The sequence below is a fragment of the Eurypyga helias genome, unplaced genomic scaffold (genome assembly GCF_000690775.1).
Source record: "Eurypyga helias isolate BGI_N326 unplaced genomic scaffold, ASM69077v1 scaffold40865, whole genome shotgun sequence".
Lineage (NCBI taxonomy): Eukaryota > Metazoa > Chordata > Aves > Eurypygiformes > Eurypygidae > Eurypyga > Eurypyga helias.
Window position 1 is genome coordinate 1 of NW_010252913.1, and position 13799 is coordinate 13799.

At 46.9% G+C, this 13799-nt stretch overlaps 1 protein-coding gene across 1 annotated transcript in view; it reads right to left on the reverse strand.

Annotated features, from left to right (window-relative positions):
- Positions 1–3150: 3150 nt before the first annotated feature.
- The window catches only part of ACOX1 (acyl-CoA oxidase 1, palmitoyl), a gene marked incomplete at its 5' end in the record, with an annotated part of 17712 nt that continues 7063 nt past the window's right edge, over positions 3151–13799 (reverse strand). Inside the window, 12 exons of the mRNA XM_010152510.1 lie at positions 3151–3613; positions 4592–4798; positions 5649–5792; positions 5884–5989; positions 6620–6799; positions 7010–7200; positions 7897–8059; positions 8364–8533; positions 8724–8839; positions 9377–9496; positions 10025–10132; positions 11906–12066. Coding sequence (XP_010150812.1) covers positions 3563–3613; positions 4592–4798; positions 5649–5792; positions 5884–5989; positions 6620–6799; positions 7010–7200; positions 7897–8059; positions 8364–8533; positions 8724–8839; positions 9377–9496; positions 10025–10132; positions 11906–12066 — 1717 coding nt within the window. The remainder of the gene's footprint in view (positions 3614–4591; positions 4799–5648; positions 5793–5883; positions 5990–6619; positions 6800–7009; positions 7201–7896; positions 8060–8363; positions 8534–8723; positions 8840–9376; positions 9497–10024; positions 10133–11905; positions 12067–13799) is intronic.

Here is a 13799-nt window from a genome sequence, read left to right on the forward strand (position 1 = left end):
TCCGGCAGCAGGATTGTCCCGTTTCCCCACGGGGCCTCGGGAGGTGCCCGAGGACACCCTGGGAGCAGGCGATTTGCTAGGACACAAGGCTGGCTTTGGCACAAATAATCAGCTGCGCTGGGCTCTAAAGCCCTGCCTTGGAGTTTAATTAATAAGGAGTAATCACAGCCCTCCCCTGCTGACACAAGGGTACAAGCGGGAGGTGCCAGCCCGCCGGGCACTGGGGGATCACAGCTCCACACGGCACAGCCCTCAAGCCTGGCCAGGGTACCAGGAGGAGAACGCAGGCTGGGTCCAGGACCCCCCAGGAGAAGCCCTGAACACACAGAATCACAGACTGGTTTGAGTTGGAAGGGACCTTAAAGATCATCCAGTTCCAACCCCCTGCCATGGGCAGGGACACCTTCCACTAGACCAGGTTGCTCCAAGCCTCATCCAGCCTGGCCTTGGGCACTTCCAGGGATGGGGCATCCACAGCTTCTCTGGGCAGCCTGTCCCAGTGCCTCCCCACCCTCTGCAGGAAGAACTTCCTCCTGATATCTAATCTAAACCTCCACACTTTCAATTTAAACCCGTTACCCCTTGTCCTGTCACTACAGGCCCTTGGAAAAAGTCCCCCCCAGCTTCCCTGTAGTCCCCTTCAGGTACTGGAAGGTGCCATAAGATCTGCCCGGAGCCTTCTCCAGGCTGAACAAGCCCAATTCTCGCAGCCTTTCATCATAGCAGAGGGGCTCCAGCCCTTGGAGCATCTCCGTGGCCTCCTCTGGACTTGCTCCAACCAGTCGATACCCTTCTGATATCAGGGGTTCCACAGCTGGATGCAGCACTCCAGGTGGGGTCTCACAAGAGCAGAGCAGAGGGGGAGAATCCCCTCCCTCACCCTGCTGCCCACGCTGCTCTGGATACAGCCCAGGATACGGTTGGCTTTCTGGGCTGCCAGCGCACACGGCCGGCTCATGTCCAGCTTTTCCTCCACTGTTTCCCCACTGGGCAATGGTGTGTGGCACAGCCTGGACAGAGCTCTCGCTGCAGCCCATCCAGGGCAGTTCAGTAGATGCATTTCAGTCAGTGACCACGGCAAGATGAGCAACTCTCACCACAGCAGCCTCTGCAGCAAGGTGCGCCAGCACCGCTGGAAACAGCCAAGCGGAAACATTGCCAAGTTCAGGTTAAACCCCTCAGTTACCAAAGCTGGGTACAAGACAAAGCCAGCCCTGCTGCTGCCTGGTTTGCTTGTACTCCAGTTGTTACTTCCAAAAAAACCCTGGGGAAAAGTATGCCTTTGAGATGGTATAACCTGCAGCCCCATCTCCCAGTGGCTTTCACCGTAAGCGCTGCCAGTCCATGGGGGAACATGGCCTCCTCCTAAAAACGCCACCTTTTGGTGAGACTTTAAAGAGTCCACCATTCAAATGAGACTGGAAACCGTAGTTTAGACCACCAGACACAGCCAGTCATACCACGCTGTGGCACACAAGTATCAACAAAACAGCAGGAGGAGCGTGCAATATCCTCGAGAGTAGCAAGAAAGCACGGCATTTGCCGTTACACCACTATCTACTCCCAAAAAACCCCAGAGGGAAAGGGTTTTAAAGAAGTATCTTCTATGAATTAAAGTTTTTGCTGCCAAACACAAGTGTTACATCTCTGCTGTCGGCAGCGATCAGCTTTTGCCGGCCTGCGAGCCGGGACACCCAGTGACGTGCCATGGGCAGCTTTGCTCCCCACCAGTTTTGTTCCATCCGTGGTCTTGAGCAGCAGCAAAGGCAAGGATCGCTGCTGGGCTGGGCTGGCTGCCCTGGAACGCTGCAGAGCAAAGCCAGAAAGGTCAGGCCAGAAAGACGACAAAATCCAACTAATTTAAGGCCTTTTGAATACTTCATTCTACTTCACCATTAACTGAGATCCACTGAGAAAGACATTTTGTCTGAAAACACATTTCTGTTATTTATCAAATCTCTGTGCTGTAATGAATAAACAGAAGGCAAAGCCCCCCTTTGCTATCCTGGACAGCAGTGGTTCCATTCAACCCGAAAGACTCAGCAACCAAAAGCCAAGTTTGATTATTTTATTTAAAATTAAACATTTCTTTCTGTTCAGCCACTGCACGTGGAGCCAAACGTTGTGTCTGATCACTGTTAGTGTCAGGAACAGCTCACCCATGAAACTGATCCAAAATTAAAGACTTGAACACATACCCAAACTGTCAGAGAACCAGCTTCTCTGATGTTGCCTCAGAACTGCAGGATTTGGGTTTATGCTGAAGCTTTTTACCGTGCTAAGGTCAAAAGTTGCTCTTATGTTATGAAGAGAGGTTTTATTGTTACTGGGCAGTTACTGGTGTTGAAAACCAGCAATGGTTTTGCTTAGCCGTGGTTGCACGGATCACTGGGCATCAGGAGGTTCTGTTAAAAGCCAAGCCTTTCAGTTGTTAAATCCAGACGGCGCTGTGCGAGTCCCAAGTCAGTATAAAAAACACAATTAAGCAAATCAGAGAAAGCTCCTTGGAAATGCATGGGTAAGGAAAAAAAACCAAAACCACCACAACAATCTGGACACTTCACCTGGGATTGTCGTTTTCCTGAAGAATGCCTTTAAAACATCCCAGAACAATCTGAAGACCTAAGGACCTCGGGTCAGCTGATTTCTGACCTCCAATACTGGCTTCCTCGTTCCAGGTCAGATTTGCAGTTTCTACCACCACACATGGTTTTTCCCACCGAATCACCATAATCAACATTTGTAAAGTGCTTTGAGATAGTGCTACGGAAAGACGAATGATTAAAAGAAGGGCAGAAGATCTCCGATCAGCACCCAGCTGATTTCTACTACTTGGTTTCCCTCAGAGCAGCATCACTGTATCCTCCTTTGACTTCCCACGAGCAAAGAGCGAGGTGCCAGGGGTGGAGATGGCACAGAGGCAAAAGGAGTTTCTGCCAGGCAGCCAGAGGATGTATCGGAAAACAGGAAGATGTCTTCTGGAAAGATGAAGGAAGCGGAGCTCCAGAGAAGGACGGGTATTCACTTCCCAGCTACATCAGGGAAAATGGTGCCACATGCAGAATCATGTGTACAGAACTAGGCAGGAGGCTTTAGACAGCCTGAGTATTTGCCAAACAGGGAGAGAGATGGTGCTAATATTAAAAAAAGAAGACACAGATGCTTTTTGGGGGTGGCCATAACCGCTCATTAGAAGCTATTGCCTGAGGGCTGTTAACTACTTAGTAGTAAAATCCTGCTACCTTTCCAGTTGACAGTAACTTCTCTCTAGTCTGCAGCTTCACAAAAGCAATCCTTGTACGAATCCATAAAGCTTTCCCAGATTTTTTAAAAGGTTAATTTTGCCATTATAATTGCACTTTAAAACCAGGCACCGATCCCTACGCACTCTCCCCAAACACCTCCTCGATCTATAAAAGTGGAAAGAAAGGCTACAATTATTCACCGTCCTACAGCTACCAGGATTCGAAAGGTTTGATTTAGGCGCCTGAAGAAAGGATAGAAACACCCGGTTTTCAGGTCATGAAAAGTGTGCATTAAAAGAAACCCCCAACAGCAGGCTTCACAGCTTGGCTTGCATCGGCTTCAGGTGTTTGTGGAAAGACTCATGAACCTGTAAGAGGACAAGACAGCGGTTACAAGGTCTGGCCCAAGCTTTAAAACAGTTCCAGCGCTTTACATCTTGGGGTGTATTTTTATACTACGGGAAGCTGAACCAGAGGCACTGTGGGGATTCGAGAACAGCCAGCCAAGTCCTGTACCTGAACGTCTGTGTAACACAAAGGACAAACCCAAAACAAATAGCTTCTCCATGACCTTTCTTGTGAGAACAGAAGAACGCAGGACATCTCACGTCCATACGACTCTGGCGTTTCAGCGCAAAGGAAAGTGGCAGAGGTCTCCTAAAGGGACCGTAATGAAGCTCCTAAGCCGCCCTGACTTCAGGAACACAAAACACTGAGCAACTTCTGGTGGGATTCGACTACAGTCGCAGTCTCTGGCAGCCCATCGTAGGATACAGTCTGTCCAAATCCAATCAAGGCCACTGAGACAGGATTTAGAGTTCTGTTTAGGCTGACAGAAGAGGGACACTGACCCTCCTCAGCTCCATTCATTAGCTCAGCTGCAGCTACAGCCTGAGGGCAGGCAGGCAACACCTGACACTTAAATACTACATGGGAGTCATTTACTTTCTTCTCCAGTCACTACTACTGCCTGAAGGCACTGGACGATTTGCCAGAAACAGGTAAGGCTTCCACAGCAGAATTAGCAGCATGTGACAGTGGCTTTTGAATTCAGTGAGATTCTTCAGTTGTTTCTCTAGGGAGCATAGGATTTCCTCCCTCCACTGAGAAACTCAGAAGCATCCCACAGAGGTGCATGTGAGCTACACGTGGGAGAGTAACTGAAGAAAGGATGCTGAAAGCAGAGGAGCGGAAGCAGGTTGCTTGTTTTGGTCCATTACCACCGGTGACTTCGCCCCAACCCCCTTTCATCAATTACCCACTGAGATCTCCGGATGAAAATTAATGACCCTAAATGGAGTTATTTCTCTGGGCACATCCAAGAGGAAGAACTAAGGTTTCTTTACCTCTGTCTTGTTCAGTGGGGATTTCTTTGCCCACTCAAACATGTTCTCGTAGACATTGCCATCATACCGGCCAAGCACAGATCCAAGATGAACATCGTGGAAGTCGAAGGAGTCTACCAGCGCTACTGCGTTGGGACGGATTACAGCCAAGAGCTCTTTCACGTGCTGGTTCACTTGAGTAATTTGGGCATCGCTCAAGATACCCGCCTTGGGAGGAGGAAGATATTATCAGAAGAGTAGAGCTGTCACAAGAACTTTCCCTGCCCCTACGGTCTAAGACAGGTCAGCCTTCCCTCACACAAAAACCCAGCAGTTCATTAGACACCGGTTTTCCTCACCAGATCATAAAACACTCCCTCCCTAAGTGCTAAGTAATCAAACTGGCAACCTAGCAGAGGGTACAAGCCAAAGGTGATGCCTAGCACAGCCCGCCATGCTGGCCAGTTATCTCATCTTTGAGGGGAGACTCATTCTTTAGAATGTTAACCTCAGTGGCAAGTTTTCTTGAAGAATGTGCACGTATATATATTAAATTCTTTCTGGTTTTGGGGAACTTTTTGGCAAGCAGCAAAGTGAAAAATGTGAAGACAAAACATACCATGTCTGCCTGAAGACAAAATAAAATACTGCTGCACAAACACATTTTCTCTTCATTCCTTCAGTTTGGGAAAGTAATGCCTGGCAATTTAAACCCATTCCCTGAAGGATGGATTAAGACTTGGAGTACAATACCCCCCTTCTGTCCACTACTTCACAAAATCCTACAGCTCTCAGAACATGGCTAACATCTCCTTCCTTTTTAAGATACACTTAGTCACCAATTGGAGGACATCTGAGCAAACCCAGATGGATGCCAGGTAACCATTTATCTTCCAACCCAGCTTCTGGCAGGTCACAAAGGAAACTTGACACGAGCCTTCCAGCAGACCCGCGCTGCTAATGGAAGCCGACAATCAAGACCTTATGCCTAAGCATTTGTGCAGCTTTGCATTTAAAGCATCCCTGCAAACAAGGACCCTGGCTCTAGTGATTTAATATGCTGGAGACAGACACCGACCTGCAGGAAATCCCCTGTGTTCTTACTGATCCCATACAGCGCATACAGGAGACACAGCTCAGTCAGGACAGCACGGACAGCTGCATTACTGATCTCGGACAGCTTCGCTGTGAAAAGCTTCACTGTCACATAGTGACAGTGTGCCTACAAGAAACAAAAGGAAGTTGAATCAGGTTTATGAAGAGGTAAGAAGCTCTCATAGCCCACTTCTTGCTATATCAACTACATCACTGACCTCAGATGCTCGCACAAGATCAACAGAAGTTCTGTTCCAGGCGTCCTCCTTGCTCTTTCTGTGGTTCAGTTCAGCTTGTAAATTCTTTGCTGCAGCTTCTACAAGCCTATTTCACAAAAGGAAGAAAACCAGGTTACGTGATACCAAATTAACAAGATTACCTACACTGAATTAATACGAATTTCAGCCTAAGACATCAGACGAATTCAGAGGTCATGTGCCACAGCCGAACATGTTGCCTGGAGTGAGCAGCTGTAGCTTGAAAACCCCTATCACCACTGCTGCAGCTAGAACATGGCTACAGAGGAGTAAAACGACATCTGACTACATATATGTGGTGCTCAAATACTTACATGTAGGTATCTATCCTACTCTCATACCTCCTCCACAACAGGCTTTACTATCAGGATTGTTTCTCTCCAGATTGATCCCCGAGCAGTTTGAACAATGCTGGTATTTCTATGCTTGAATACACTTTACATTTAAATAAGATATTTGAAAATGGAACAGAGCACAGTAACTAGGTGACGTGTAGGCTGCATGTAACCTCTTGTAACCTCAAACCACCACTTAACGCTGACCCAACACAGTAAAGTGTGTCACTTCTGGAAAGCAACACAGAGCACAGCAAACCACATCTTGAGTATCCAACATGAACAGGGCAGCACATCACCACCATCTCCCCAGACACCTAATTTTATCAGTGCTTGGCTCAGTCTGGTAAGTGTGAACTCACCGGGCAGCACGGGCTTTGTAGGCATCCACCAAGCTGACTGGATCATTGAGCCGCACAGTCACGGTTCTGGCAGCCACGTGCTGCGGCTGAATGCGTTGCCTGGAGAGATCGTTGAGGTAGGACACCATGCCAGTAACCCGCTGCCCAGAACTAACCTGCGTGTAGCTTTTGACCAGGAACCTGAAAACAGAGGCAACAAACAGCAACTCATGAGCTGTTGGAGAGAAGCCATCCTACCTAGGGTCAGACGAGCAAAGAACAGTCGTAGGCAAGGGGCAGAAACATGAGAGACCGGCTTCATGGCAGCACGGGATACTCCTCTGCTCATCGCTTCAGCTGCAGAGATCATACTGCCAAGGCAAGAACACCTCCGGACAGAAGCTACCGTACCTAGCCGTCTGCAGCATCATGACGGTGTTTTCTCCCTCATAGGTGCAGGATGGGGTGAAGGTGACATAGATGTCGGGAATGCCACTACAGCGAGAGTAGCCATGCCCACCACATGCCATCCGACATTCCTCAATACCAGCATTGGCAGTCCAGGAAGTGAATGCCTTCAGCCCAGCTGTCAGGGCATGGAGCTGATGGACAAAAGCAAAGCCAGTTTAGATTTTTTATTTTCCTTCCTTAGGCTGCACACACACATGCCAAGCACTGCAGCTCCCAGAATAACAGTAGAGTCAACACCATCCTTACAGCATCCCCCAGGGTCTTGCTCTTCTTTCCTGGGTCAAACTACTCATATGAAAGCCTCTATGTAAGTAAAGATTTCTTCAGAGTGCCCCATCCTTTCTGTCCCAGTGTCCAAGACTGGTTTCAATTGCCTATTGTCACACTAAATTCTCAGACAGAATCCCTAACAGAAAACTGACATTTTACAGCCTTAACCCCTCAGTATAGTAGATACCTTTAATCAACACACCAGTTCTACCCTAGTGACTTGGAAGAACTATCAAGAAGCAACAACACAAGCACAAGACTAGTCTTAACCCCCCTCCCAAGCAATATGCCATCATTCCTGGAAAGTCACCTTTTAAAAAAACTCCATATATTCGCAGTAGCTTTCTCATTGTGCATTACTTTTTTTTTTTTTTTGTAAAGGGCTGCTAAATTAATAGTGCAAATAAAGAAATAGAAGTCACCCGCACATACTGGGCTTGGGGTCCCTGAATCTAAAGAATTACAAGATGTCTCATGAGTGAAAGCCAAAAAGCCTTGATGCCTTTTCTCCCACACTGTAAAGAAACCTTATATGAAAGCAACCAAGGACGCAGTACCTCTGGCAGCTCACTCAGGTCCCCTTCATTGATGTCTCCGCTAATACGACGATAGGTGTCTTTTATGTAGGCTCCCACAAAGTGAAAAGCATATGCTGTTGCCAGGAGAGGAAAGAGTTTGTATTGTTGGGTCTGATAATCCAAGATTTGGGGTTCTGGCTCCCTAGAGCAAAAGACAGATGAGTTAGTGTGCCGCTGGGTGGCGATGTCCTGTGAAGTCCTATTCAACTAAGTAGCTTCCCCAGAGTCGACCGTACAAGCTGCATCTGCATCAAGCCAGCCTGAGACCATACAGCAAACACCTCTGGCAAAGCATTCTGGCAGTCATGAATGAAAGATTACCCGCTTCCCAGGATGAAACAGATTTGGAAACTATCAAGTGCCAAAGCAAACATCACGCAGAGTCTCTCTTCCCTGCAGCAGTATTTGGGCATTCTCCCTCAGCACTCTTGTCTCGCTGCACTTACCCTGGCTTCAGCTCGGACTGGTGTCTCACTGCACTGTAGCGGATGGCAATGGTACAGGCCCGGGACAGGGAGCGAGCTGAATCGCCTACAATGAGGGATCGGATGAACACCATGGTCCCGTAGGTCAGCTTGTCACTGAGTGGTTTCACATAGGTGCCATCTGGTTCAACCTACCAAAAAAAACCCCAAAAATACAGGCTGCCAGTTTTTAAAGTTTCCTCCCTCTTACCCACCTCAAGCTCTAAACTCATCCCGCGGCACTTACAAGCAACCTACAGTCTTGTTGGTAGGTTATTCAACCCCACAAGAGCCCGTGAGGTGTCCGTTTCTACCGGCATAAGCTGAAATTCACTGCTTTACCTGGGCATATTTCATCAGCATGTTTTCCCGAGGAATTCTGAAGTTGTCCATTTTCAGGTAGCCATTATCCATTTCATCGTAACCAAATTTTGGGCCAATGTCACCCACTGTGATACCTGCCACACACAAAGCCGCTGGTGTTAACAGGAACTAAACACCACGAGAGGTTCAAGCCTCCTCCAATAAAGGGACTGTTCAGTTTTCTAGCAAGTCCTGGCATTGCTGGGAATAGCAGCCAACGAGGACCTTCACCTCTTTGATGGAAAAGCAGACATCAAAACATGGGGAGCTTCACTTTACACAGTCCTACTATCCAGTCACTGGGGGAGCTGTCTCTGAAGATCATCCAGCTCACTTCTAGCTAGAGAATGAGGAAAGGGATTCTTTCCCTTCCAGAAAGCAGGACATGGTGCTTCACAGAATGCACAGCCAGGAAACCCTGGGACAGAATCAAATCCCAAACTAACCTTCACATGAAAAATGACTTGGTGGTAGTTCAGTCATAAGAAAGACTCCTTTAAGCCCAGTGACCCACCATCTACTCATGACACAAGCTACATACGTTTACAAGACACATGCAGCCGTCTACAGCTGGAGAGAAACAGATGTAACGTATTCCTCCATGAGTGCTAAACCCCATGTTTAATCTTTACCTGGCAAAGGTTCATGGGTGCCCAGCTGCCGTATGGGAACAATGAAGGCATGCAGCCCTTTGCACTGGCCCTGAGTGTAGAGTTGAGCCAGAACGATGGCATGGTTCGACGTCTTTCCAACTGCAAAAGGAGCGGGAGTCAGAAGGAAAAACAGTCAGCGTGGTTATATACACCGAGTCTCTTTCCTTAAAGCAGATCTGGGACTACCTTAACCACATCATGTGTTAGAAAACCACAGATCTACAACAACACCCGTTACCATCCGGACTCTACCGCTAGAGAAACGCTGTTGCTCACGTCAACCGACATTGCACCATACATTTTGATGCTCGCGACTATACAATACCCAGTCCCTGGCAAACCTGCCAGTGGAACTGAAGGAAATACAAAGATTTTGATACAACCAATCAAAAACTACACCATATACAGCACGAACGGTTATGAGAAACAATTCGGAGCGCACAGATAGCCCAAAGTTTTAGTAGGCACTGCTAAGTCCGTTAGGTGTGGCGCAAGAGTAACTGCCTTTGAGCCAACTCTTTGGATCAGCTTTCAGTCGTAATCCTGCAGATGTAACACACATGACATCACTTCCCTAAGGGTTATTCCATACGCCTTCCAGATTTAGACACCCAGTGACGCACTTACGTCCACCCGGCCACCACTTAATGGAGGTCACCGTGGGGCTGTTGAGGATGAATTCCTGCGTAGCAGGGTCGTAAGTAGCTGTAGTTTCCAGACCCCGAAGATGAGTTCCTGAAAGTAAGCAAACATACTGTTTTGGCAGAAAGTCAGTCACAAAACAGAGACAAGGACAGAACTGGACAATGGAATGTTGAACTCCAGTAGTAATGTACAAATTTTAACTTTGCTTTTAGACTCTATAAAGGACTAAATATCAACCAATTAAGGAAGAACAAGGGAGAGTCAGACCATACTCTGGGACCTGAAGCCAATTATCAGAAAACATGATGTTGGGTTGGTTTTTTTTCCCCAGTGGTCTAAGACTAGTTTTCCAAGCACCTCCAATCTGACACCTTTTTGCTATTACACACCAGAAGCCCTTTCTCCGTTCAAAGGGTCCACAACAACCGGCTCACCTGGATTTCACTAAAACTGCAGTCTGATAAAACTGAAAAATAAAACCCATATTTCATCCTGTGGTTGAAAAGTGTAAGCAGTGCCCATCATCTCTTCATCAGGCCTACATTCTCCTTGCTTGATGGAGCGGTTTCTGCCAAACGAGACCATCCACAGCTCCAAGGGAGCAAGAAATGGCATGCATACACTAGGGTACTGATGCAAGTAGATGAAGAGACTGCAAAAAGATGGAGGTAACAATTCCAGGAAGTGTGTGTGTGCTGCCCCCAACTCTCCTTCGCACACACCTGTCCCAGCAGTGGCTTTGTCCCTGCATGCATTAAAAAAAAAAAAAAAAAAAAATCAATCACCGGGCCTACTTGCTGAAGCCAGATGAGCTGTGAACACTCCTGCCCGCCTGGACTGCCAGGGCAAGACAGAGCCAGTGACTCTACAGGAGAGCTTCAACATGAAAAAGGATATCACCTTGATGCAACCACGTTTCCAAAGCACGGAGTTATGGGTAGATTTCCACAGGCAGCTTAACACCGGCTTACTCTGCTGGTAAAGGATCTTCAAACCCCACTAGCAGCAAGAGATTCTCCACAGGCTTGCAGATATTTTATGCTTCACACAGTCTCTACGTTTCACTTCAGCACAGAGATGAATCCTGCTCATTTTTAGAAAATACTTCGCATCTGCAACTCTGAGATGTCAGAATTAACGTTTCCCAAGGTATATCACCTCCCTTTGAAACTTGGATTACAAGTGTTGTAATTACAATACTGCTGGAGTTATCAAAATCCATTTCAAAGCTTGAGAGCAAAAGAATAGCAAAAAAGAACAAAGTCAACTTGAGACAGAAAACTGAAAAAACAACCCCAAACATTTCATGGTCCAACTGAAAAGAACACACAGGAACTAAAGAACAGGGAGGGGAAAAAAGCTCCCCCCAAAATATGGGCATTGGAACCAAGTCATCCACATGTTCTCAGATCCAAGGTCAGTCCCAAGGTGACCGGCAACTCTCTTTTTGGTATCTCCCTCAGCACCTTAAGGCTCTGTCCTTTAATCTTCTCAGCGAACGTGACGTAGAGCGAAGCGGACACGACACTGGAAAGCACGGTAGGTGTCGAAACGACGGGATGCCATCGGACTGACACCCACAGCCGTACGCAATAGCCTACGCTGCTCTGAATGGCACGAGAGGAGCGCGCGGTACGCTCAGATACCGAGCTACCAGGATCAAACTCTCCCGCAGGAGAAAACGGGGCGGGCAGCGTGCGGCGGAACAAGCTACCGAACGTTCCACGGGCAGCCCGCTTTCCTCTACGGCCACAGCTCCGTGCATAAAGAGCGCGGGGTGAACACACGCCATTTCTCCCAGGCAGGGGAATCCTTTGGACACAAAGCCATTCTTAGAAATAGCATTTAGCGAAGGTACTGTACCATGGCCCATTTCAGTCTGGGCATAAGTGCCAATGATCTCCAGGTTCCAGGCAGGCATGAAGAAGCGATCCTGCTGCTCTGGGGTTGCCTGGGTGAGAAGGGTGGGGAGGAACATGCCCAGATGAAGGTCCAGAGGTTCAGGCCGTCCACGATGAACAAAGCTGTGAAGGAGTGTCGTGGATGGGAATGTGGAGGCAATGTTATGGGAGGGAAGCAAGCATGAGGATTGATGGTGGAGATTCAGGAAGAGACAAAAAGAAAAAAAAAATTAAAAAATTGTGTAAATCAGAATTCAGCAAGTGCATTTTAGAAAGTCAGAGCACTGTCCTTTTCTCAGGCCTGAACAACAAAAAACCCAACGCTTACTCTGAAATGAACATGCTGCAATACATCTCTTTCTAATCAAACGTAAAAAGCATTTGCAACATTCCCCTATTTCTTGGATGCGTCATGATTGATTTTAAAAAAAAAAAAAAGGATTAATCTGGATGAAAAGAAAGACCAGACTTGGACTATGATTTGGAAACCAGAGCATCCCTCGGTCAGATGGGCTGAATCAGAACGTCAGTCGGCGGAAGATGTGATCCGGCTGGCTGAACTCAGCCTTCACCCAAAGGCAGGAACTCCACGTTTTATTTTTTTCCATGGTTTGAGGGTAGAACCTGGTGGAAGTCCCAGTTTACCCAGCTGAATGACCTAGGTTTTCCCTGAACTTTCTTCTTAAAAAAGGAAAGTCCTATCCGTCTGTACTATCTACTTTACTGCTTTTTAATTAAAGGTTAGACACAGCTAGTGCATATTGCATTCCAGCTCGACTTCTGCTGTTTTTAACAAGTCTCTTAAAAGGACAGTGCTCTGCATGCATCAAAGTTGTGAACATAAACAACGTGGCAAGAAAGCCAAAATTTTTCGACCTGCAAATCACCAGCACAAAGTCTCTCCAATTAAACGTGTTTCATTAGAACGATTCTTCCATCAAGTTCTGTCAAACACAACTGGTAGGTAGGGAAGTGGTCTATTAGGTTCTTTTGATATGAAGAATTAAATGCTTCATTAAACCTTTCAATAGCAATAGCTTTGAGTATTAAGATAGTTGGGATACAGACTGAGGATCTGTCTGTACAAAGGTAGTTCACCTGGCACATTTATGTACGAAATAATAACTGGTCTGTAACAGGAATATTTATATATTAAAAGTGAGATATGCATTATGGAAAGAGTAATGACCCGAGCTCAGCTCAAACTCGGGCCGTGTTCCTGTTGAAGTAGGAAGAATGCAATCTTGTGCTATCCCTTAAGTATACATTAACATGAACCAGCTCTATCCATGGAGCCTCCAAAGAACTGTAGTTCTTTCCTCCGATAGCCTCAGGCACCTACAAATAAATTCAACCCTCTAATAAACCCAGAAGCAACATTTTCTAAGCTTTTTGACAGAACAGTGACCAAGCTCAACAGGAGGCTAACGGGTTATCAGGAACACCACATTTTACGTGAGTTCAGCACTGGCGAGTACAGAGCTGACAGTCACAGGCTGAAAGAAGACACTCATTTACTAGCAATAGCTCCAAACCAGGTAAACAGTACAGCATTCTCATCACTCCTTCTTGTTTCCTTTTCAGCCTTTTGATATTTGTGCTTTTTTGGTTTATTTGAGAGTAATTTCTATTTGCTACGGAATAGGTTAAAATCAGCACCAGCTACCAAGTAGGCACTCACTAAGATAAAACTGAGTAACTACCCATCCAGGCTAGGATCCAATCCAACAATCCAGAGGTCTGTTTCCCCATCACCAGCTTCTAAACATAAGGATTAAATTAAGCAGAGCTCAGCGATAATTACTGCAGAAGCTTTACTGATGAAGTAGTTAAATACTCAACATTCACAGCAGGAA